The sequence below is a fragment of the Trichosurus vulpecula genome, chromosome 1, assembly GCF_011100635.1.
Source record: "Trichosurus vulpecula isolate mTriVul1 chromosome 1, mTriVul1.pri, whole genome shotgun sequence".
Classification (NCBI taxonomy): domain Eukaryota; kingdom Metazoa; phylum Chordata; class Mammalia; order Diprotodontia; family Phalangeridae; genus Trichosurus; species Trichosurus vulpecula.
The window spans coordinates 551,012,218-551,035,651 of record NC_050573.1 but is presented as its reverse complement, the minus strand read 5'-3'; the positions used below and the strand labels follow the sequence as shown (position 1 = coordinate 551,035,651).

Genomic DNA, 23,434 nt, shown 5'->3' with positions numbered 1-23,434 from the left:
CCACCTCATTTTACAGATGAGAGAATTGAGGCAAACAGGTTTAAGTGACTTGCCCAAGGTCACACAGCTAGTAAGTAAGCATCTGAGACTGAATTCAGACTCAGGTTTTCCTGATTCCAAGCTCAGCGCTCTATCTGCTACGCCACCTCGTTGCCCAAACAATTAGCTTCTGTTTCCAAAGAGTTTACATCCTATTAGATTGTTGTTTGTCCTTCATTCTTGAAGAGGACCATGATATCAGGGAGGTGATGCCATGATATGCAAGTGAATTGGATTTAAGTGAGGCAGGGCTGTGCAAGGTCACCAGCCTCACTCTCTCTTCCAGAGCCATCTGGGTCCAGAGGCAAGTTATCGATCAGGACAACTGGAGATGGCCCTGACTTCCCATCAGAGAAAACACAGGTACTCAGAGGAGGATGTAAAAATCAACACCAAGTAAACAAAAGATAACTTGGGATGAGCCCTGGCAGCTGGAGCCTCAGGAATCATTGCGTGTAAGACAACATCAGAGCTGAGCTCTGAAGGAAGCTAGAGATTTCACAAAGCAGAAACAAGTAATTTTGTGAGCAGGGATAGGGTGTACAAAGGGTGTCTGTTCAAAGGCTCAGTAAGCACAGGGTATTGTGGGGAAAGTCAGCATTGCCCTAGGCTAAGGTCCCACCTCTGTCACTTACTATTTGTGTCACCTCGGGTGAGTCACAAACCTCCCTGGGCCTTCATTTCCTTACCTGTAAAATATAACCGTTAGCCCCAGTGATCTCTGATGTATCTCGCAGCTCTAGATTTATGATCCTACAGACATGGAAAATACATTGTTGTGTGCAAGTTATCACAAGTAAGTCAGTTTGTTTGGAACATAGAGTATATGAAAGAGATTAATTTACAGTAAGTCTGGAAAAGTAGATTGGAGTCAGACTGTGAAAGGCTTTAAATTCCAAAGAAGAGGAGTTTGCATTTTTTTCCTAGAGGCAAGAGTGAACCAGTAGTGTTTCTTGAGCAGGGGATGAGAAGACCTATGCTTTAGGAATGCCTAAAGTGTAAGTAGCTGTGTGTAGTATGGACCAGAGCGGGAGAAACTGGAAGTAGAGACCAATTGGAAGGATAGACTAGGGTAGTGGCTGAGTGAATTAAAACAAGGGGATATATAGGAAAGAGGTAGCACTGACAAGACCTACCGATCAATTGGATATGTAAGGTGACGAAGAGTGAAATGACAAGGATGCCTCTGAGCTTACAAATCTGGGTAACTGGAAAGGTGGTGGTAACCTCTAACAGAAACAGGGATGTTAGAGAAAGGGAAAACATTTACATAAAGGTAGTGAGTTATGTTTTGGACATGTTAAGTTTGAGATGGCTAAGGGATATCCACTTAGGTAAGCACCTGGTGATGTAGGACTTAAGAAAGAATAGGGCTAGACAGGTAGATCTGGGAGCCATCAGCACAGACATGATAACTGAACCCATGGGAGTTGTTCTGATTAGACGGAGAGAGAGAGAGAGAGAGAGAGAGAGAGAGAGAGAGAGAGAGAGAGAGACAGACAGACAGACAGACAGACAGACAGACAGACAGACAGACACAGAGGAATAGAAAGAGGAGAGAGAAGAGAAAATAAGGGGGCCCAAGACAGAGCCTTGGGGTACAACCATAGTTAGGATATATCACATGGGTGGTACAGCAAAGGAGACTGAGAAGGAATGGCCAGAAGTACAAAGAGAGAACCAAGAGAAAGCAATGCCATGAAAACCCAGATGGGAGCAAGTATCCCAAAGAAGATAATAATGAACAATGTTAAATGCTGCAGAAAGACCAATAAGAATGGAGGTATTTTTAAAATACCATTGGATTTGGCAATTGTGTATATGGGGGATTGATTAGGGGACCCTTGATTGGCTGAGTCCCCCCAGTCCATTTTATGTATTTACAGAATATAAAAGGCAAAATACCTTGAACTTGTGCTGGTCTAAGTGGAACTAACCCATGGGTACAAATTGAGGTGGAGGGGTAAGTCAGAGATGGCACTAGATAGTGGGGGTTTACCTGAGAAATTTTGAGAGTGTCCTATGTATTTGTAAGGACTCACCACAGAAAACTGGTGTTTTTGTTTTGTTTTCAGACTATGAATGGACAGTTTTCCAATGTGTTTCTTCACATCAGACACATTTCTTTAACTTTTTCATGATTGAGTGCTGAAGTACGGTATCTGTCACTGTGTTGATTTGTTGGGATAAGAAAGTATTCAAGGAGGAGAGTGCAATGTGGTGGGAAAGAGGAGAATTCATAGGAGCAGTATGGATGTTGAGGCCCCAGAACACTGGTGCCCACCAATGCTCCCAAGCACGTGCTAGGGGCTCATCCATACTATTGTTTCTTTTTCTTTTGAGCTGACCTATAGTGTTTGCTCACTGTGGATTTTGGTTTATCTGCACTCCTTATGAACTGCAAGTCCATAGGGTAAGGTTCACCTGATGGTCTAGAAGCCCCAAGTAATGAATACTGTGTGCTTAATCCCTTTTTGGGGAGTCCAACACCTCTTTGGGGGCAGTTGAGAGCCTGTTTAATTTCTTCTAAAGCTAGCCTTTCCTTTTCCTTCCTTCCCTTCTTCCTTCCTTCCTTCCTTCCTTCCTTCTCTTTCCTTTCTAAGGAATGTGATAAGACAGAGACAACAGACATGCTAAATGGGAGGGAGTAGGGCAAATGATGCTACTGAGAGGACAGGTTGAAATTGAATGTGAGGGTTTAGTTGTTTTCTAGAACAAGGTTGTGATTGGCTTTGGGGAGTTGTGGCTGACTAACTCCTAAGAAAATGGTGGTGACTGCAGAGATAGTTGACTCAATGTTTTACATAACTTCAAACCTTTGTACAGCACTAGACAGCAAATTTTTTAAAATGACATCAAATCATGAGAATAAGGATAAATTAATTCAAAAATAATAAAGGACTTCTGAGAAAACAGAAGAGTTCTGATATCAAACTGACAATAAGAACATTTGTTATATAGAACATTGACACAGATCACAACATGCTGAAGTTAGCCTTTAAGCTTTTCCTAAGGGCTTCTTGGGAAAAACTTCTTACAAAAAATGTGCATTACTGAGATACATTCAGAAGCCATGAGTCATCTAGGACAAACTCAAGTCTTTACCCATTAATTTTTCCATTATTTTAAATAAAGTCACTAAAATATTCTGACACTTTGTACCTATGAAAAGATTCATAATTCATTGAGTACATAGTTCATAGATTTAGAGCTGGGAGTCAGCAACCATCTAGTGTAATTCTCTCATTTTACAGATAAGGAAACCAAGGCACAGAGAGGTCAAGTGATTTGCCAAAGGTCACAGAAGGATCAATAATCATAGGTGAGATTTGAACCTAGATTTGTTGTCTCCAAAATATTGCTTTTTTAACTTGCTTCTCCTAGTGAAGGGTGAATTTGGACTGATGTCTGGAATGTCCTATGTGCTGCAAAGAAGAGTTGAAAAAGTTTTAGTTGTCATAATGTAAATTCTGAAAGGAATTTTTACCAAAGACTGCTTGATTTCTCACCTGAAGGGAGGGCAGGGCAGGAGTCCCACATCACATCTTTCTCCTTACTAAATAATCTACATGCATGTCTACTCTTCTCACTGACACTTTGTGTATTTGCGAAGTTGTATCATTAAGGAGATATGTGCAGCTGCTTTAAGTATTTTTAGGGTTAGATTGCATAGTATAATGGACATGCCCACACCAGATTAGAATCAGAGTCACATTTATTTGGCATACAAGGACAATATAAAGCAGTATTAAAGAAATATAGAAATCTAAAGATAAAGATAAAGCTTAACAGAGTAATAGAAATATTTGCATGCATCACCAAACCAGGGAAGCACCTACATCTGGGCTCGCACGCTGGGGAGTTCCTTGGTTTCAGTGCCACAGTCTTAGCTGGGAAAATCTCAGGTGGGACTCTAAAGAGTAGAGCAATTTCTTTTAGGCTCGGCACCAGGGCTGTACATGACAGCACCTGATTGGCTTGGCTTCAGAACCCTATACAACGTAGCACCTAATAGGCTTGGCACAAGATCCGTAAGTGACTCAGCACAGGATGTATTGCGGCTACGGACTGGGCCAGAGTTCAAAGGAGCAAGACATCTGTGATTGATACGGCAAAACGTCTGTGTTCAAAAGGACACAGGATTGATTCCATGTATTCCTAGAAGGGTAGCCGACCCTTCCAGGAAGAGGAATTGCCCAGGTATAAGCTGGTATACAGTCCTGGGAATACGGCCCCTGTTCCAAGGAGAAAGGACAACATATGTAGTCACATAAGGCCTATAAGTGTACAGGGAAGATTTTTAGTATTTCGTTAACCCTTCAGAAGAGCGTGCCCCAGGTGTGAGGGGGCAATGTTTTGTTATTACTGATCGTGCTTTACAATGCTGTAAACACTTTTGCTTTGAGCCGATTGTGTCAAATGGCTGATTATTGAAGGTACTTGACTCGCCATTTCAAAACATCACACATGTGCAGGAGGCGGGGTCAGGGAGGAAAACCTGCGAGCTATAATTTTAGGAATATAAATCAACAGAGCACCATGAAGCTGGGCTATTCATCCCTCAGGGAATTCAATCTTCTAATATGGTTTGGGAGAGGGAATGAGGAGGGAATGCTGTATAAGAGGTCGTTGGTGACTTTGGAAAGAGAGGTTTCAGTTGAATAATGCCGCTGGAAGCCAGATTCCAAAGGGTGCAGCGGAGAATGAGTGAAGGACGAGAGAAAGCGAGGGGTTTAGACAACTTTTCCCCAGGAGTCCTCCCGCGAAAGGTAGTCGTAGAAAGTTTGTGAGCAGCGACGTGCCTTGAAAGATTATTTTGGAAGCCGTGTGAAGGACGGGTGGGGGAGAGGAGAGACTGAAGGGAGGGAGACCAGGCAGGAGGGTATGAAAATAATAACTAACAATAATATAGCACCTACTATGTGCCAGGCGCTGCACTAACGCTTTACAAATACTAGCTCATTGGTCTTCACAACTCTGGGACTCAGATGCTATCATTACCCTATTTTACAGTTGAAGAAACGAAGGCAGAAAGAGGTTAAGTGACCTGCCCAAGGTCGCATGGCCAGTAAGTGTCCAAGATCAGATTTGAACTCAGGTCTTACCGACTCCAGGTCCAGCGCTCTATTCACGGCTCAGATGAGAGCTGAAGAACTAGGACAGTGTACTGGTAGTTTAAATTTGAAGATCTTTCCTACCCGTTAATAGGCCTATGTGGCCTGCTTCCATCATAGGAAGCCTAAGTCATGTGTGGTGGGAGGAGCTTGCTGAACAAGAAGAACTGGAAAAGGTGGAGCAGGAAATGCTCAGAGTGGTTAGAGCTGAGGGAGAGAGCAGATGTGTGCTAGCTGTGCTGTGAGCGCTTGTTAGTGGCAAGGCCCCAGCAGGAGGCCAGAATGGTTTCGAGATGGCGTTGTTCTCTGCTGTGATAATGTGTATTAATTTCTTTGCTGCTATGATAGATTGGACTTATCGGTTTGGGGATCTGGTTCTCTGGTGTCTGAGCAAACATTTTACTTCTTCTACCTTCTGTATGGAGAGTCTCGTATTTTGTGATACAGGACAGCATAGGCATATTTACATTATCTTCTATATTGTGATTATTGCCTTGCTAATATAGATGGTGCCTCTGTGAGTGGAGAAAAGATAGATATAAGACATGTAGCAACAAAATTGATAGAATCTAACAAGCGACTGGATGTAGAAAATAAGCAAGAGGAAAAAGCAAAAGGCAGCACCAAAATTTTTCAAGCCAGAGTGACTGGAAGGAGGTACCACTTGTAGAACAAAGGATTTGAGAGGCAAGGAGAGTTTAAGAGGATGATGAAGTAGATGGCATTTTGGACATTGATTTTGAGCTTCCAAAAGAACCTCATGCAGTTGAAGAAGTGGGACTGAAGTTAAGAGGAGAGATTAGGGAAATGTTCAGGTATGCATGCATGCATGCACGCATGTATGTGTATATGTGTGTACACACATGTATATCTTTGCAAGTACATGTACATATATACATATGAAAGTTAGAGGTGATAACCCCTGTGAATGGATGAGATGAGATCACCAGGGAGAGGGTATAGAACATGAGAGGCTAGCAAAGAGTCTTGGGAGACACCAGAATTTAGGTAGTAGAGAAGGTATAGATGAACAATCAAGGACTGAGGAAGAACAATTATATCTAACTACAAAGGAGAGAAGAATGCCATGGAAGCCAAGGAAGAAGAAAAGGAGATGGACAAGAAAAACATGGAATACTTCAGAAAGATCAAGGATTGTAAGAACCAAGAAAAACTAGCTGATTCAGTTGCTTAAAGTTCACTAGTGACTTTTGTGAGTATAATTTTATTGAAATGGTGGGATCAGAAGCCAGATTGCAGGGCATTTAAGTAGTGGGAGTAGTAGCAGATTATTCATTTTTTAGAGTTTGCTATTAATAGGGAGGGAAACTATTAGATAGTAGGCCAAGGAGTCAAGCGATTTTTTTAAATAGGGGAAACCTGAATATTTTTGTAAAAGGAAGAGAGAGGGGCTAGAATAGAGGTTTCCAAAATGGATGATGCCACCCCTCTAGAGGGCACTGGAATGATCCAGGGGGGTGGTAGTCACCTCAGGTGCAATCAGGGGGCAGTGAATAAAAATATGGGGCAGTGGAAGCATAAGGAAAGAAAAGAAGATAAGAAAATTTTGAAAAAAATATTCATACATGTTTTAGCTGTTGTATAACAAAGTTAAAGTAGTGATTACATTATTTTCCAAATAAACACACAAAAGGCAAGATATAACCAATCAGTGGTCAAGTCCATGAACAGGTCTTAACAAGCAAGTGTTGGCAGGCAAGCAATATTGCATTATCAGTATTTCAATGAAGGAAAAAAAACCACAAACATAATAAATTGTTATTTTTAAGATGCATCATTTTTAAAAAATATTTTATATTTTTTTGAAATGATGCAAATTTCAAAAAAAAATCCATTAAAGGATTAAAGAAAGTAGATTTCCAGGGGGACAGTGAGTAATTTTTAAAGGGGGTGATAGGCCAAATAAATTTGGGAACCTCTGAGCTAGAAGATAGTGTTTTGCATGTCTCTATATACCAAGCACAAGAAATACTAGTTCCAAGTATTTAAAATAAAATTAACTAGCAAAACTCTGGGCAACTGTATCGTAGCCCAACATCAAGGGAAGAAACTCAGCTCTTCTAATAGGGGCAATTAAGGAATTAAGAGACAATTAAGGAAATGTCCATTAAGTTTCCTTAAGGGGCACTCTCTAGTGCAGCTTCAATTCCACATGCTTGTGGGACAGGGAGACATTTTCATTGGAGAAATCTCCAAGATTTGGTTTTCCCTGGAAGGCTTGCACTTGAACGTGTGGATTGGTGTCAGCTGGAGCAAATTTGGAAAAGGAAGAGAGGAGAAGTCATATAGTAAAAGGGAAAAGAAGTGCTTGGACTCAGTATTCAGGTAGGCCAGGGGTATTTCTGAGCAAGTATGATCAGAGCTGATAGAAGATGAGAATGATGTAGAAGTCATTTGGTTTTGTTTTCTCTTGTTTTTTTAAGAGGAAGGGTTGCCAGGGCCATGGGAATGAACAGATACACAGAGAAGATCATAGAAATCCTGATGACTCTAGAGCTAAGCCAAGACATTTCTGACGATCCTAAAGTGCACCCCTCTCCCAGGAAGTTATCACACCTCCTTGCTGTCCACTGAGACTGTGCTGAGAAGAGACAGGGGTGAGGGAAAGGCAACTGGCAGTTTCGTCACCTTGTCCCATCATGCACTGGAAGACAGCATTCCCAACTCCTTTTAAAATTTCCCCAGGAGATTTCTATCCTATTCTCCCATCTAGGGAGGTACAAGTAGTCGTCCTCCTGTGTGAATAATGCAGAGAAAGACATGATTCCTTTCTTTTTTCTAACATTTCTTTTACATTTTAATTAAATACCCTTATTTTAATTAAATACTCTTATATTTGTTTAGCATTAGAGTTTTGGTTACAACTTGAGCAATGAGAGACCAGAGCACTGTCACCAAGGTTGATGTCCTTCAGTGCCAAAAGGAGTGTTCTATCTGGAACACTGAGTACCTGGGCACCTCCTCCACCTGTCTGGCCTCTCTGGGCCTCCAGTTGTCCCAGGCCTAATACCTTGTTGGTATCTGCTCTCAGTCCTGGAATGTCACAGATCCAGGCCCGGCCAGCTCTATGGCTTTTGTCCACAACACTCTGTCCAGCACAGACATAACTTCCATGAGACAGGTCTGACTTAGAGCTAATGGTTGTTTAAAGTTTTTGAAAAAGTAGAAGGGAAAGGAGAAGTAAATGTGCCAAAGGGTGTTCCAGGCAGAAAAATTCAGTACTGTTGAATCTCTCCCATAAGTCTGCATGCCAAAAGTACTGGTCTACCTCCATAGGGCACTGTACACATGCCCAGCTGACCTCTAAACTAGGATTGTTTTTGTGAGAACATTGGACAGCCCTGGCTGAGAAGGTCTATGGAGACACTATGGCTCCTACGGTTTATCACACATCCATCTTCTCACTCTTCAGACCAGTCAATCCAGCTTGCTTATCAATCCCTAAATCACAACATTTTGTCCCTTGTATCTATGCCTTGGCACAGGATTTCTTCCTTATCTCTGCCTCTTATAATCTGAAGTTCATTTCTATGAAAGCTTAGCTAGAGCCACCTCCTTCATAAGGTCTTTCCTGATTCCTCCAGGTGATTAGTGCCCTGTTCCAAATACATGTGAATGGAAGCTTAGCTTAAAAATCATAACTCACAAGGCATTCTCTTCATAATAGAAGGCTTCAAGGCCTAAGGCACACTGCTTTATAATCCCTATTGAATGTGAATGTCCTTGGAAAAGGTTGGCTGGCTCCTTCTCAATCCCTTATGACTCAATCCCTTATGACTGTAGGTGGGAAGAAATTGGAGTCAGAGGACCTACATTCAGCTCCTCCCTCTGCTACTTATTATCCGTGTGACTTTAACTTTTCTTGGCCTTATTTTCCCTATCTGTAAAATGAGGATGTTGGAGGAGATGGCCTCTGAGGTCCCTAAATCCATGACCCAACCCTTAATCCTATAACCTGAGTAGCTGGTAGCCTTCCTCTACACCTCTTCCCACCATGGGCATCTTTTCCTCTTCTGTTATCATAATGTTATTGGCTGGCTGAAAGCTCTTTTTAATGTTAGTCTGAGCAAAACATAATAAAAATTAATCTGTAGTGAGCAAGGATCAAACATGAACTCCCAGGGCAAAGAGAAATTATTTCAGATTAACCATTATTTTGGAGTACCTAAACTACTTTACCACTAGGAGGTGCTGTGGGTAGAGTGCCGGACCTGAAGTCCGGAAGGTTCATTTTGCTGAGTTCAAATCTGACGTCAGACCCTTAACTAGCTGTGGGACCGTCACTTAACCCTCTTTGCCTCATTTTCCTTATCTGTAAAATGAGCTAGAGGCAGGAATGGCAAGCCACTCCAGTGTCTCTGCCAAGGAAACCCCAAATGGGGCCACCAAAGGGTCTCACACGGCTGAAAATGACTCAACAAGAACAGCAAAAACTACTTCGCTCATTATTTTGCAGAAGGTGAAGTTGTAATTCTGTGGCTTTGGACCCAGTGAATTGCAAGGCTTGTGGAGAAGAACATAGGTGTGATGCAGATCACATTATATAACCAGCCATTATTAATCACACACTAAACATAACCAAGTCAGGCCCAGTTTCTGAATTAAAAACAGGCCACGATTCCAGGTTTAGAATCCAAAAGGAAGTCATAGAATTTGAGTTTTAGAACTAGACGTCATCGTGTCTGTAGCCCCTGATTTTAAAGGTAAGGAAGCTGAGGCCCAGAGAGGGAAAGAAGTTGCCCAATGTCATAAACCCAGCTAGTTTGTTATGTGCTGAAGAGGGCAAATTAATTCTGCAATGTGGCTGTAAGCTCAAAGCACCAGAAACTCTTCACTAAACGAGTGGCTCCTGAGTAGCAGGCTGTACCTTCAATACAGATGACACAGCTATCACTCACTGTTCTCTGAAGACATCTGCCCAGCATGCTGCTACAGCCAGAAAAAACTGTCCCAATGCCAAGAAAAAGCAAAAGGCCGTGGTGTACCTGCCCTGAGAACACCATGTACAGGCCAGAGGGTAACACAGCTGGATAAGGTCCATAGAATGACACTGAAAATGACCAATGGGTCTCTGAACAGCTGCCTTCTGAGGACAGCCTGAAAACAGAAAGAGATAGGATTGGAGGCTTATAAACTCCTGAAGTATATTAAGATAGGGACCAGGGTTCGGATCAGTCAGGGCAGAGCAGAAGAGGAGTGGATTGAGTGTGGAGTTGAATGCAAAGCAGGAAAAGGAGAAGGAAGAGGATGGGTAAGAAAGTGTTTGCTGTTTGGCTTTTAAAATAGCTCTAGGATTTTCTGGCTCAGAGCTCTGTGGGAGTGGCCCCCTAGGGACAGCCATGGTGTCAGGGCTGCTTAGTCACAAACAGCTCAGTGGAGTACTTTGGGACACTGCCAACACTGAGCTGAGGCCCTCGAATGTTGGAACTGTGGAACCCCAGATTAGCCTCCTTAATCACAGGACCAGGGGAAGAAGGGATGAATGGCTGTTGTTGGTGTTGGACTGTTTGTCCTTTGTTCTCTCAGAGGACCGATGACATCACAAGGGTGAGATCTTGACATGCCTGTGAATTGGATTTAAGTGATCAATACGATACAACAGAGAAAGCACCGACTCTAGCATCCAAAGACGTGGATTCAAACTCCACTTCTGATTTCGACTTTCTGTGCAACCTTTGGCAAGCCACCAAACATTCCCAGGCCTCAGTTTCTTCATCTTCAAAATGGGAGAGGGGCGGTAGATTCGATGTTCTCTGAGGACCCTTCCAGATCTAGAGCAATGATCTCCAAATAACATTATTAGCTTTGTGGTCTGAGGTTCAATTCTGAATCATCAAAATAATGTTTCAGAAGGGTTCCCTCATCCCTAGCGTTCCTGCAGTAGAGAGCTGAAGTTTCTTGGTTAGGGCTTAATAAATCCTCTTACGGAGGCAGTAACAGGTAGGGCAGTTATTGTTGTCGAGTCGTGTCTGACTCTTCATAACCCCATTTGGCATTTTCTTGGCAAAGGAACTGGAGTGGTTTTGCCATTTCCTTCTCTGGCTCATTTTACAGATGAGGAAATCGAGGCAAAGAGGGTTAAGCAATTTGCACAGGGTCACACAGCTAGTAAATGTCTGAGACCAGATGTGAACTCAGGAAAATGAGTCTTTCTGGTTCTAGGCCTAGTGCTTTGTCCACTGCACCATCTAAACCTGTATTCCAATTTTAACCAGATACTTCTTGTTTATGAGACCTTGGACTAACCACTTGTCTTTTCTGTGCTTCTATCTCCTTGTCTGTCCAATGACTTCAAAGGTTTCCTCTAGCTCTAAACCTATAATCCTATGAATGCTTGGGAAAAGGAATATCTTGATTTGGAGAGTATTTAAGGTAAATGTTTTTATTACAAAAAGGCAGGAGCTCTAGAATTCATTTTCCTTCTTATGGAATAGAGAAATGAACAAGTTCCTTCAACATCCTGGGTTTGGGCATAGCTTATTTTTTTCCTAGCCCCTTATCTCATCTCTGTGAAACACAGTTGGGAGGAAGAAAATATTTCATTTCTATAAAGAAAAAAAGTCAGAATATCAGCCTCAAGCTGGCTAATGTAAAACACCAAGAAACAGAAATCAACTCCTCCTACTCCCATAGGAACTTCTGTAAATCATTGTCTGGGTGATTTTAAAATAAATCATTTATAATTGCATCAGTGCAGGGGCTCTGGAGTGAAGAAATGCCCTCTACCAATATCAGCAACTGTCTTACAACATATAATCTTAGAGAGTTACATAGGAACCCTGAGAGATTTGCTGATATGCCTACAATCACACAGCCAGCAAGTGTCAGAGGCAGGATTTGAATTTGGGTCTTCCTGACTCCAAAAGTAGTTAACCGCTAACCTACCCTGCCTCTCTATGTAGGTGATAGGTACACAGTGCTAGAAATCATTAGATAAAATTCTAAAAGCCTATGTAGCAGGGGAAGATCTATATGAATGTTTTACCCATGAACTAATTCAACTCAATTCATCTGTCTTCTTGTCTTTCTCCATTTTCAGCTTTCTGCTTTACTGAGAGGGGGAGGGGCTGCCTGTAATAGAGTTGGCAGGCACCAGAAGATCTCATCTGAAGCCAAAACTGTGTCAGCTTGCAAACTAGGAAAGAAGTTGAACTGACCAAGCTGAACCATCACATCAGGTACCTCTAGGCCACCACGAACTTGGTCACCAAATTCCACAACTCTAGAAGAAGGAATATCTCTTTGAAATTTAAAAGCAGTCATTTAATGAAGTGCCATTAAACTTGGTTTAAACAGAATACTTGGCTCAGGAAGAGACTAGTTGGTGATGTTTTAATTTTAAAATTTAGTCAAATGAGGCTCAAGTAGAAAATTCTTTATGTTTCCACCCTTCTTGATAAAATCTATCTAAAAGACCTTACTGTGCTCTAAAGTGTATGATTTCTTGCAGAGTCCAAAAATGAATTTGTCCTTGATTATAAGGCCACAGACTAATCAAGCTACATGTAGATTTTTGTAAGGCGCAGAAAATAATATCATAGTAGTAGATTTTAGGTGTTTACTGAATTATAATTTCAAAGAACCTTAGACTTCATGTCTCTTTTGAGTCTTAAAGCAACTCTGTAAGGTAGGAAATACAAATATTATTGTCTCAATTTTACAGGCAAAGAAATTGAGGGCCAAAGAGGATAAGTGACTTACTGAAGGGCTCATAGATCATAAATGGTAGAGAAAGGCCACCAAGCAATGGTCATCTGACTCCAAGCCTACTATAGACAGGTTCATACTCTCCATTATATAAAAAGCTGTTGGATAATAAGCCAGATGAACTATTTTCTTTTTCGATTTTTATTTATATCTTTTCCTTCACATCACCTTTGATTCTGAATATATCATTTCCTGGTCCCCTACCCAAATATCTAGTCCTTTTAATGTAGAACACCTATGGTGGGAGGGAGGCAGTTCAATAAAATTAACCTGTATCTGACAATATAAGGAACCCTCCAAACCCATAATTCTCTACTCCTGTAAAGAAGGAAGCGAGGTGCATTAATGGTCCTATTTCTTCCCTGAGGTCAAGGTTAGACATTGTAGTTACATAGAGGTCAGTTGTATTTTTGGTTCTTGTTCTTTCTTTATGTTGTTACAATCATTGTGTATAGTGTTTACCTTTTTCCACTCACTTCACACTGCATAAGTTCAAATCTTCTCATGTTTCTCTGGATTGTTCATATTCAACATTTCTAACTATGAATAATATTGGGTGTCACCCAATTGTTTTGGCCAGCCCCGACCTGCCCCCAAGGTGTTGCTATGAATACTTCAGAGTATATTGAACCTTCCTTTATGTCTTTACCTTCTTGGGGTATATATCTAGCAGTAAGATTTCTGGATCAAAGTGTAGACAAATTTTAGTTATTTTCTTAGAATAATTCCAAATTGCTTTTCCGAATGGCTAGATCAATTTGTAGTGTGCAAGTATGCCTGTGTTCTCAAAGTGCCTCCACCATTGACTATTTCCGTTTTTGGTCATCTTTGCCAATTTTCTGAGCATGAGTTGGAACCTTCCAGTTGTTTTGATTTATATTTCCATTATTAATGATCTGTACCAATCTTTAACAGAGTTGTTAATAGTGCGCACTTCTGAAAACGATCAGTTCACATCCACTGGAAAATGGCTTTTGGTGTTATGTATTTGTGTTAATTCCTTATGCATACATATCTATCTTGGATATCTGAACTTTGTCAGAGATAGTTGATGCAAAAAAGAAAAAATTTCCCCAACCAATAATGTCTGTCTTAGCTTGATTGGTTTGGTGATGAAATTCTTTCTGTTTCTGTTTCTGTAATTTTAACTTTGTGACTGTCTCTACAACGTTTTTGATTAAGAACTCTTCTCCTTAAGCCATTGCCATCATCATGAAAGGTACCTAATCTACTTCTTTTCTATTTTAATAATATGACATTCTACATTCTGATCACATGACAATTTTAAGCTTATTATGGTATATCGTGTAAGAGCTATGAAGCTGCTTTCCAATTTTCCAACAGTTTTTGTCAAATAGGAAATTCTTTCTCCATGTAATTTATATTCAAAGATTTATTGAACATTAGGTTATTGAAGCCAATTTTTTCTGATTCTTCTTTTACTTTGTTCCAGTAATCTACTTTTCTATTTGTTTAAAAAAATACCAAATGATTTTATTATAATATATTTTAAGATGTATTTCACAATATATCATATAATTTTATATTATATCTTATATTATATTTTGAGATCTGGAAGTTCTGTTCCCCTGCATTCCTATTTTTTTATGATTTCTCTCAAGATTCTAGACCTTCTATTCCTCTAAATGAATTTTGTTACTATTTTATCTGGTTCTATGGAAAATTTCTTCGGCAATTTGACTGGTATAGCAATAATCTATGAACTAATTTATGTAATATTTCCACTATATGCATGGGGCATCATCATGAGCAATTAATATCATTCCAGTTTTAAGTAATTCTTTATTTATTTAAATAATATTTTGGGTTTTTTTATTTTTTGTTTTTAGTTTACAACACTCAGTTCCATAAGTTTTTGCATTCCAAATTTTCTACCCCCTCCCTCTCCTCCCTTCCTCTCCCCCAAGATGGCATGTAATCTGATATAGGTTCTACGGATACCTTCACATCAAACTTTTTTCCCAACAATCAAGTTGTAAAGAAGAATTATAACCAATGAAATGAACCATGAGAAAGATCTAATAAAACCAAAAATTAAATTAAATTGAGTTTTTAAAAAAAGAGAGAGAGAGCAAATAGTTTCCTTCAATCTGCATTCAGATTCCGTAATTCTTTCTCTGAATGTGGATAGCCTTTTCCATCATGAGTCTTTTGTAGCTGTCTTAGAATCTTGCATTGTTGAGAAGAGCCAAGTCTATCAAAGTTAGTCATCACAGAAGCAATGTGTCTGTGGTTGTGTACAGTGTTCTCCTGGTTCTGCTCACTCATCATCAGATCATATAAGACTCTCCAGGTTCTTATGAAGTCAATCTGCTCCTCATTTCTTGTAGCATCATAGTATTCCATTATATTCATGTACCACAATTTTTCAGTCATTCCCCAATTGATGGGCATCCCCTTGCTTTCTAATTCTTTGCCACCACAAAAAGAGCTGCTATAAATATTTTTGTACATATGGTTCCTTTTCCCCCTTGTGTAATCTCTTTGGGATATAGCCCTAAAAGTGTTGAGTCAAAGGGTATGCACATTTTTATAACCCTTTGTACATAGTTCCAAATTGCTCTCCAGAATGGTTGGATCAGTTCACAACTCCATCAACAATGCAAAAGTGTTCCATTTTTTCCACATCTTCTCCAGCATTTATCATTTTCCTGCTTTGACATGTTAGCCAATCTGACAGGAGAAATGTGGTACCTCAGAGTTGTTTTGATTTGCATCTCTCTAATCAATAGTGATTTAGAGCATTTTTTCATATGACTATAGATATCTTTAACTTCTTGCTCTGAAAACTGCCTGTTCATGTCCTTTGACCATTTATCAATTGGGGAATGACTTGTATTCTTATAAATTTGACTCAGTTCCCTGTATATTTTAGAGATGAGGCCTTTGTCAGAGACACTGTTTGTAAAAATTCCCAATTTTCTACTTCCCTCCTAATCCTGGTTGCACTGGCTTTGTTTCTATAAAAACTTTTCAATTTAACTTAATCAAAATTATCCATTTTGCATTTTGTAATGCTCTCTATCTCTTGTTTGGTCATAAATTTTTCCCTTTTCCATAACTGACAGGTAAACTAATCCCTTCTCTCCCAAATTGCTTATAGTATCAACTTTTACATCTAAGTCATGAACCCATTTTGAATTTATTTTGGTATATGGAGTAAGATATTGGTCTATACCCAATTTCTGCCATACTATTTTCCAGTTTTCCCAGCAGGTTTTGTGAAATAGTGAATTTTTAGCCCAGACGTGGATTCTTTGGGTTTATCAAAGAGTAGATTGCTATAGTCATTGATTACTGTGTCTTGGGTACCTAACCTATTCCACTAATCCATCAGTCTATTTCTTAGCCAATACCAAGTAGTTTTGATGACTGCTGCTTTATAATACAGTTTAATATCTGGTACGGCTAGGCCTCCTTCCCTAGCATTTCTTTACATTAATTCTCTTGATATTCTGGACCTTTTGTTCTTCCAGATGAATTTTGTTATTATTTTATCTAGCTCTATAGAATAATTTTTGGTATTTTGGTATGGCACTAAATAAGTAAATTAATTTAGGTAAAATTATTCAAATGTTATTGACTTTTTAAAAATTTATTTTGCATCCCACCACTTTACTAAAGCTATTAATTGTTTCATCTCATTTCCTTGATTATCTTTGAGGTTTTCTAAGTAAACTATCTACATCTATATAAATAGATATTTCAAATCAATTTGGTGGATAAAATTATCAAGTATATCTTCTGTATAGAGCACTGTGCTAGACACTGGGAAATTTTTAAAAATGGATATGACCCAGTTCTTGCCTTGAAAGAATTTACTTACAAGTTAAAAGAGGTAGATATGTCAAATACAAAAATAGCTATAATAAATGATAAACACAGAAGAGATGTGCAAAGTGCTAGATGTGGCACTAGCAGGGCAAGGTCATTGCTTACTCAGAGAAGGTTTCTTGAATGAATAACCTCATTTCCTGTTTGTGGGTTAGGGAGGACAGGATTACTAAATAGATGATTAGAATGCTATAGATATCATTTATTTAGATATTAGCAAAAGTTTTGATGAAGTATCTCATAGCCATTCTTTTGGATAAGTTGGAGACATTGAGACTAAGGGATAGCACAATAAGGTTCGGAATTGCCCAGATGGCTGGACTGAAAAAGCCAGCAATGCTGAAAGAACATTATTCAACCCCAGCTTAGCAGAAAGCCTCCAGTGGAATGCCCTAGAACTCCACGCTCAGTCCTCTGCTGTCTAATATTTTTATCAATGACTTGGACAAAGGCTGATGGCATGATCTTTGGTGTTTCAGATGACACAAACTTGAAGGAGATAGCTAACACAGAGAACTAGAGCTAGTATGCAAAAATCTAGAAACAGGCTAGATTAAGAATTAATTTGAATCTAATAAGATGAAGTTCAATAAGCATAAATGTAAAGTCCTATATTTGGATATAAAAAATGCCCCTACCTCACAAGTACAAGATGAGAAGACATATTTAGACAGCTATTGTTTTGGGGGAAAAAAGATCAAGGGTTTTAATGGATAAAAGCCCAACATGAGTTGATAATGTGAAACAGCAGCCAAACAACCTAATTCAATATTGGGCTGAACTAAGAGAGGCATAGCTTCCAGGCACAGGAAAGTAATAGGCCCACTATTCTCTGCTCTTCTCAGACCTTACCTGGAACATTATTTGGTTCTGAGCCGGGCAGTTTAAGGAGGATATTCATAAGCTGGGGAGTGGAAGGAGGAGGACAACCAAAGATAATGAAGGGCATGGAGCATATGAGAAGAGATGATATTAAGAGAGAACTAGATATGTATACCTTGGAAAAGATAATACTGGGCTAGGGAGACATAAAAGGCTGGCTTCAAATATTTGAAGGGCTGTTGTGTGAAAGAGGGATGTGACTACCTCTATTTGACCCCAGAGGGCAGAACCAGGAGCAATGAGAAGGAGCTTCAGAGAGACAAATTTAGGCTTCATGTCAAGAAAAACTTGTTAACTATTTAAGAGCTGTCCAAAGGTGAAATAGGCTGCCTTGAGAGGTGATCCTCTCCCTTAGAGGTCTTCAAGCAGAGGTTGAATGACCACTGGCCAGGTACATGCTAGTGGGGTTCCTTTAGTGTATGACTTGGTTATGATATGGACATAGAGATCCCTTCTAACTCTCAAATGCTGTGATACTATAAGTCTTCTAACTTGACTATTATCTCACATTTCAGAGCTAATATTAGACAGCTCACACAGTTGTCCTAAAAAGAGCGAAACCCTTTCCTTCCTTTTTACTCAAACTTCAAAGTTTTATGACCCTCAAAATGCCATAGAACTGAGCTACAACTAAACTTCCCTTTCACTCTGTCCCAACTGCTGAGCCCATTTTTTTTAGGAAGACAAGATTACTCACAGAACTCCACCATCAGGAACCGAGTCTCATTTAGCACTCTGGCCAGTGTTGTTTCTGTGAGCACCAACAAGTTCTTTTCCTCTCGGATCCCTAGTGCTTCAAGTCTCCGGACTCTGTCATTCTGGAAATCCCATCCTCCCCATGCCTGGGCCACTGAGAGGCAAGAGGAAAGTAGTAAAGTAACCCAAAGCAGCAACATCTTCCTCCTGCAGGAGAAGAAAACAAAGACTGCTCCTTTATCAGTGCCTAGTGATAATGTCCCTACCATCATACTAACAACCAGTCCTACCTGGTGAGGTAAGGTGCTTCAAAGTAATACTAGAAGTACTGGAGATGTATCTAGTATGGACTAGGCACCGGGGATACAAAATAAATAATTAAACAGCTCCTACCTTCATGGAGTTTACATTCTACCAAGAGTAAGGACGGGAGTGGAGGATATGTATGCCGATAAGCCAATACAAAATAAATACAAAATAACGTGGGGGAGAGGATACTAACAGGGGAATCATCAAAGTCCTCTTGTAGGGAATGATGTTATCAGGGGGAAATTTTTAGCTTTTCTCCCTTTGGGGAGTCTTCTTTGATTGCTGTCCTGATCAGTTTTTGACCCTACTCTAACTAGATTAGATTTTTCAACATCTAATGAAGAAAAGAAAACATAAAATCCAATTGAGGCATGTTATTAAAAGCTATCAGGGAATGGAACTTCAGTGCCCAGATTTAGTGAATAGAATAGGTAGCCAGGGGTTCAAGGTCCAGTTCTGCCAATAGCTAGCTATTTGACTTTGGGTAAATTACTGTACCTCTCTCGGGCTTCAGTCGCCTCCTCTATAAAATACAGAGGTGATATGAGACATTCTGAAGATTCTTTCTCATCTCTAAAATTCTATGGCTCTAGGTAACAGAAATGACAAACAGTAACAGAAATAACTAACAGGTATGGGAAATGCCCAGCCTATGCACCAACCCAGTACACAAAGCAAACTTTAAGGTGATGTGCCCATGGTTCCATACTATAAACTTATACCCCCTATTAGATGTTAGAAAGTATACACTCCAGAAAAATCAAACCTTTGTACTAAGGTGGGGGCAGCTATGTGGCAAAGTGGATGAAGGCCTGAAGTCAGGAATATTCATATTCCAAAGTTCAAATCTAGTCTCAGATACTGTGTCTGACCCTGGGCAAGTCACTTAACTTTGCCTCAGTTTTCTCATCTGTAAAATAAGCTGGAGAAGGAAATGGCAAACCACTTCAATATCTCTGCCAAGAAAATGCCAAATGGGGTCATGAAGGGTTAGACATAACTGAAAAGCAACAACAACTAAGGTGAGTTGGTGGCATTTGAGGATTAGAGCTGGTATCCCCAAGCCACAACATTAGACTAGGATCTAGGATGGATCCAAAAGGGATAATTTCCATGTTCTTTGTTACTCATACTTGCCCCATTATAGTTTAAAGCCAACAGATAGCAGCAAGTAAGTGTATCTACCTGGTATGATAGAAAGAACTTTAACCAAGAATTAGGAGCTATAGGTTCTAGTTCTGGCTCTCCTAGTATGCAGAGCCTGGGAAAGTCACTGAAAACTTCCTTCAGTCTCAATTCCCCTATGTGTAAAATGGGGATAAGAATAAGAATTTAAACACTAACCACGGCAAGAGTTGACCTTGAAGTCTAGAGGACCTGGGTTTAAGTCCTGACCCTGGAACATAACAGCCTTGTGGCCCTGAACAATTTATTTAATCTCTCAGTGCTTCCCAGGAAACTTCATAAAAGCACAAATTGTAGAAAAGGTGTACATCTGCATTAAGGGAGAAAAATCTCTGCCCCTGGGCTCCATACATTGATGGGATCCAAAATAATGAGAGTGGTGATGAAGATATAATAATATTGCAAACTCTCAACCCTACATTGGACTTCTGGGAAGCTCAAGTAAAAGTGCATGGTTATGCATTGTGAAAACTATGAAGCACAATACATACCCAAGGCGATATAATAAGTCAGTCAATGGTTAGAAGCTAAAGGGTTTGTAACTACAAATCAGGACTAATACAAACATTTGGAGGGAAAAGCATCTCTAGAACCTCAGCTCATGGGCTTTGTTTCTACAGAGGGATCAGTTTCCAAAATCTAGTAGTGGGGATGAGCTGGCTGTGAGTAGGAGCATAATAAGCTTCAAGTTCCTACTCTGTTTCTCCCTGTTTGTTAACACTGCCATGTTCCTTCGCTTGAGCTTTAAGGCTGGTGAACAAACTCATTGCATCAACCTGTTCTCATGGACAGAATATTGCTTATTTTAGGTTTGATCCATGGATCATCTTCTACTGTTGTCACTATTTTGTACTTTTTTACTCAACCTGGTATCTCACCCTAAGTACTGTTAGAATCTGAATCTCTAGAGGGAACTCCTAGAACAATTATATCACAGATCCATCTGAGACTTTGAGTCAGAAGCAGCAAATATGACAAATTCAGAAAAACTTGGGATGACATATAAAATAATATAGAGCAAAGCAAGCAGGAACTACAGAAAATTTTCATAATTTCATAATTATAACACTGAAAGACTTCAGAACACTGAACAATGAAGAAAGCAATTGTGACTTCAGAGGACAATGATGAAGCATGTCTTCTACCTCATGGCAAAGAGGTGGTAAATTATATGTGTAGAAGGAAGTATCCATTTTCAGAGACAGTCAATAGTTGTGTTTTATTTAACCAAACTCATCCGTAATAAAGGGAGTTTCTATGAGCTGGAGTCATTGGAAAGTAACAGTGATTTTTTTTCAGAAGAGCATCAATAAAACATTCTTAAAGAGAGGAAGAGAGAATACTAGGAGTCACATACTTATTTAGAACATCTATGCCTATTAATTTAACTCTTGATGTTCTAAGCATGAGCTCCTTATCCAAATACCTATGAGTTGATTAGTTTTGCTTGAGAATTTTGTTTTACTTTCTTTGTCCAACTGTGAAAAGAGATGGTAAGAAGTAAGGAGGGAAGGAAGAAAGGAAAAGAAGGAAGGAAGAGAGAAAAAGAAAATAGAAGAAGAGAGAAGGTGTAAGCATGGACAAGAATAGAAGGAAGGTAGAAAGAATCATAGACAAGCAGGACTGCTTTTAAAGTTACGTGTTGAGTTTTAAAAGAAAAGCAAATCAGGCATAACAGAGATATGCAATTTCATGTGCAATACTCTTTTTTTGGTCTGCTAAGAATATGGAAAGGCTTGATTTATTTAGTGTTTGATAGACTCAGAACAAAAAATTAAAAATTTTTCAATTGTTGGCATACTATTGGAGAAATCGAACCATATCAGTGTTGGCATTCTTTCTATATATGAAACCAGAAGCCACAAGAAAAATTCAGTTAAATGAAAGAGTGGGTCACATATTCTCAAAGAGGCAAATAAATGAGCTGGCAGTGTTAGTTGCATCCAAAGGCAATGGGAAGCATCCAGTGGTGGGATTTAGCCAGTTTGCACCAGTTCAGTAGAACTGGTACCTAATTTTAAGTTGAGTTTGGGGAACCAGTTGTTAGCGAGGGCAGGGCCTGCACCTGCCATGACAGCAGCGGCAGTGGTACCTCAGCTCAGTTCCATGGAGAACAGGTTGTGATTTCGTTGGAATCTGCATTGGTAATTAAGATGGGCTTTTAACATGTATTCAATCAAGGGCCCTTGAAGAGTTTGGCCTTTGTTTCCTTGATTAAATTAGGAGTCCTTGATGACCTCCTTGTCTCAAGGGAAAGCCTAGTTTACGTGGGTTTGAGTGACATGTTTGTGACCTCAGAGGCTTTTAGACCACGTGGGTTTAAGTCACATTTTGTGACACTTTTAGGTCATGTGGGTGAGTTGCATGTGTGACTCACCTTTGACCCTGAACTAGATACATAAATCCAGAGGTTGGTGTTCTCCCTTGGGGCTCTGAAGCACTGGAGGAGTGGCCAGTGACTCTGGGCCAGCTGTTGTTATGAGCTCTCCGGCTCCTGAACTCAGATGTTGGTTTCTTGGTAACTACGAATTGTATTTGGTCTGTTTATAATGTATCTTTGTAATTTGTTTGTATTTGCTCTGAAGTTCAGGGTGCTGGCTTTTCCCCCTGAACTAAGTGAATGATATTGGTATGTTGTATTGAAATAAGGTTGTTAACCCCTTAACATTGCTTTCCTTAGTTTTCTAAACTTATCAGAGTATGTTATTCCCTTCTTGAACTAGATCAGATGACAGTGAAGCTCAAATACTGCTCTTCTCCCTCCCTTCTTTCCCTCTACTATAATATGTTTTTTTGCCACTTCCTTTGGTGTAATTTACCCTTTTCTACTACCTCCTTACCACTTCCCTCATAGCCCTCCCTTTATATCTCTTATTTATATTTTATATCTTTACATCAGTTAATTTATACAGGAATTCACAACCTATGTATATCCCTTTCATTTGTCATAATAGTTGTACCATTCACAAGAATGACTTATATATGTATATGTATATATATATATATATATATATATACACATAAAAAACATACATAAGATGATATAATCCCACATAAAGATGTAAACAACCTAACCTTATTGGTTAATGAGGTTTGTGGGGTTTTTCCCCCTGGTTACCTTTTTATGTCTCTCTTGAGTTTTGTATTTGGAGATCAAATTTTCCATTGAGTTCTGGCCTTTTCATCAGGAAGGTCTGGAATTCCCTTATTTCATTGAATGTCCATCGCCTTGCCTGAAAGATTATGCTTAGTTTTGCTGGGTAGTTGATCCTTGGTTGTAGTCCCAGCTCCTTTGCCCTTTGGAATATCATATTCCAATTTCTCCTGTCTTTTAATGTGGAAGCTGAGAGATCCTGTGTGATTCTGACTGTAGTTCCACGATATTTGAATTGCTTCTTTTTGGCTGCTTGCAGTATTTTCTCCTTGAGTTTATAGCTCTGAAATTTGGCTATAATATTTCTTGGTGTTTTCAGTTTGGGATCTCTTTCAGGGGGTGATCGGTGAATTCTTTCAATGACTATTTTGCCCTCTGGTTCTAGGACCTCTGGGCAGTTGCCTTTGATAATTTCTTCTAAGATACTGTCAAGGCTCCTTTTTTCATCGTGGATTTCCGGTAGACCAATAAC

At 39.6% G+C, this 23,434-nt stretch overlaps 2 protein-coding genes across 3 annotated transcripts in view; one reads left to right on the top strand and one right to left on the bottom strand.

The window, feature by feature from the left end:
* PDILT (protein disulfide isomerase like, testis expressed) overlaps positions 1 to 20,575 on the bottom strand; it is a 60,441-nt gene extending 39,866 nt beyond the window's left edge. The window contains exons 1-2 of the mRNA XM_036749244.1: positions 20,505 to 20,575; positions 18,316 to 18,521 (exon numbers count right to left, since the gene is read on the bottom strand). Coding sequence (XP_036605139.1) covers positions 18,316 to 18,521; positions 20,505 to 20,575 — 277 coding nt within the window. The remainder of the gene's footprint in view (positions 1 to 18,315; positions 18,522 to 20,504) is intronic.
* ACSM5 (acyl-CoA synthetase medium chain family member 5) overlaps positions 10,325 to 23,434 on the top strand; it is a 97,044-nt gene continuing 83,934 nt past the window's right edge. Inside the window, exons 1-3 of one of the 2 annotated variants that reach the window (XM_036741672.1) lie at positions 10,325 to 10,425; positions 11,472 to 11,546; positions 12,214 to 12,352. The gene's annotated coding sequence lies outside the window, so the exon portion shown is untranslated. The remainder of the gene's footprint in view (positions 10,426 to 11,471; positions 11,547 to 12,213; positions 12,353 to 23,434) is intronic. The other variant, XM_036741671.1, reaches the window with a different exon arrangement.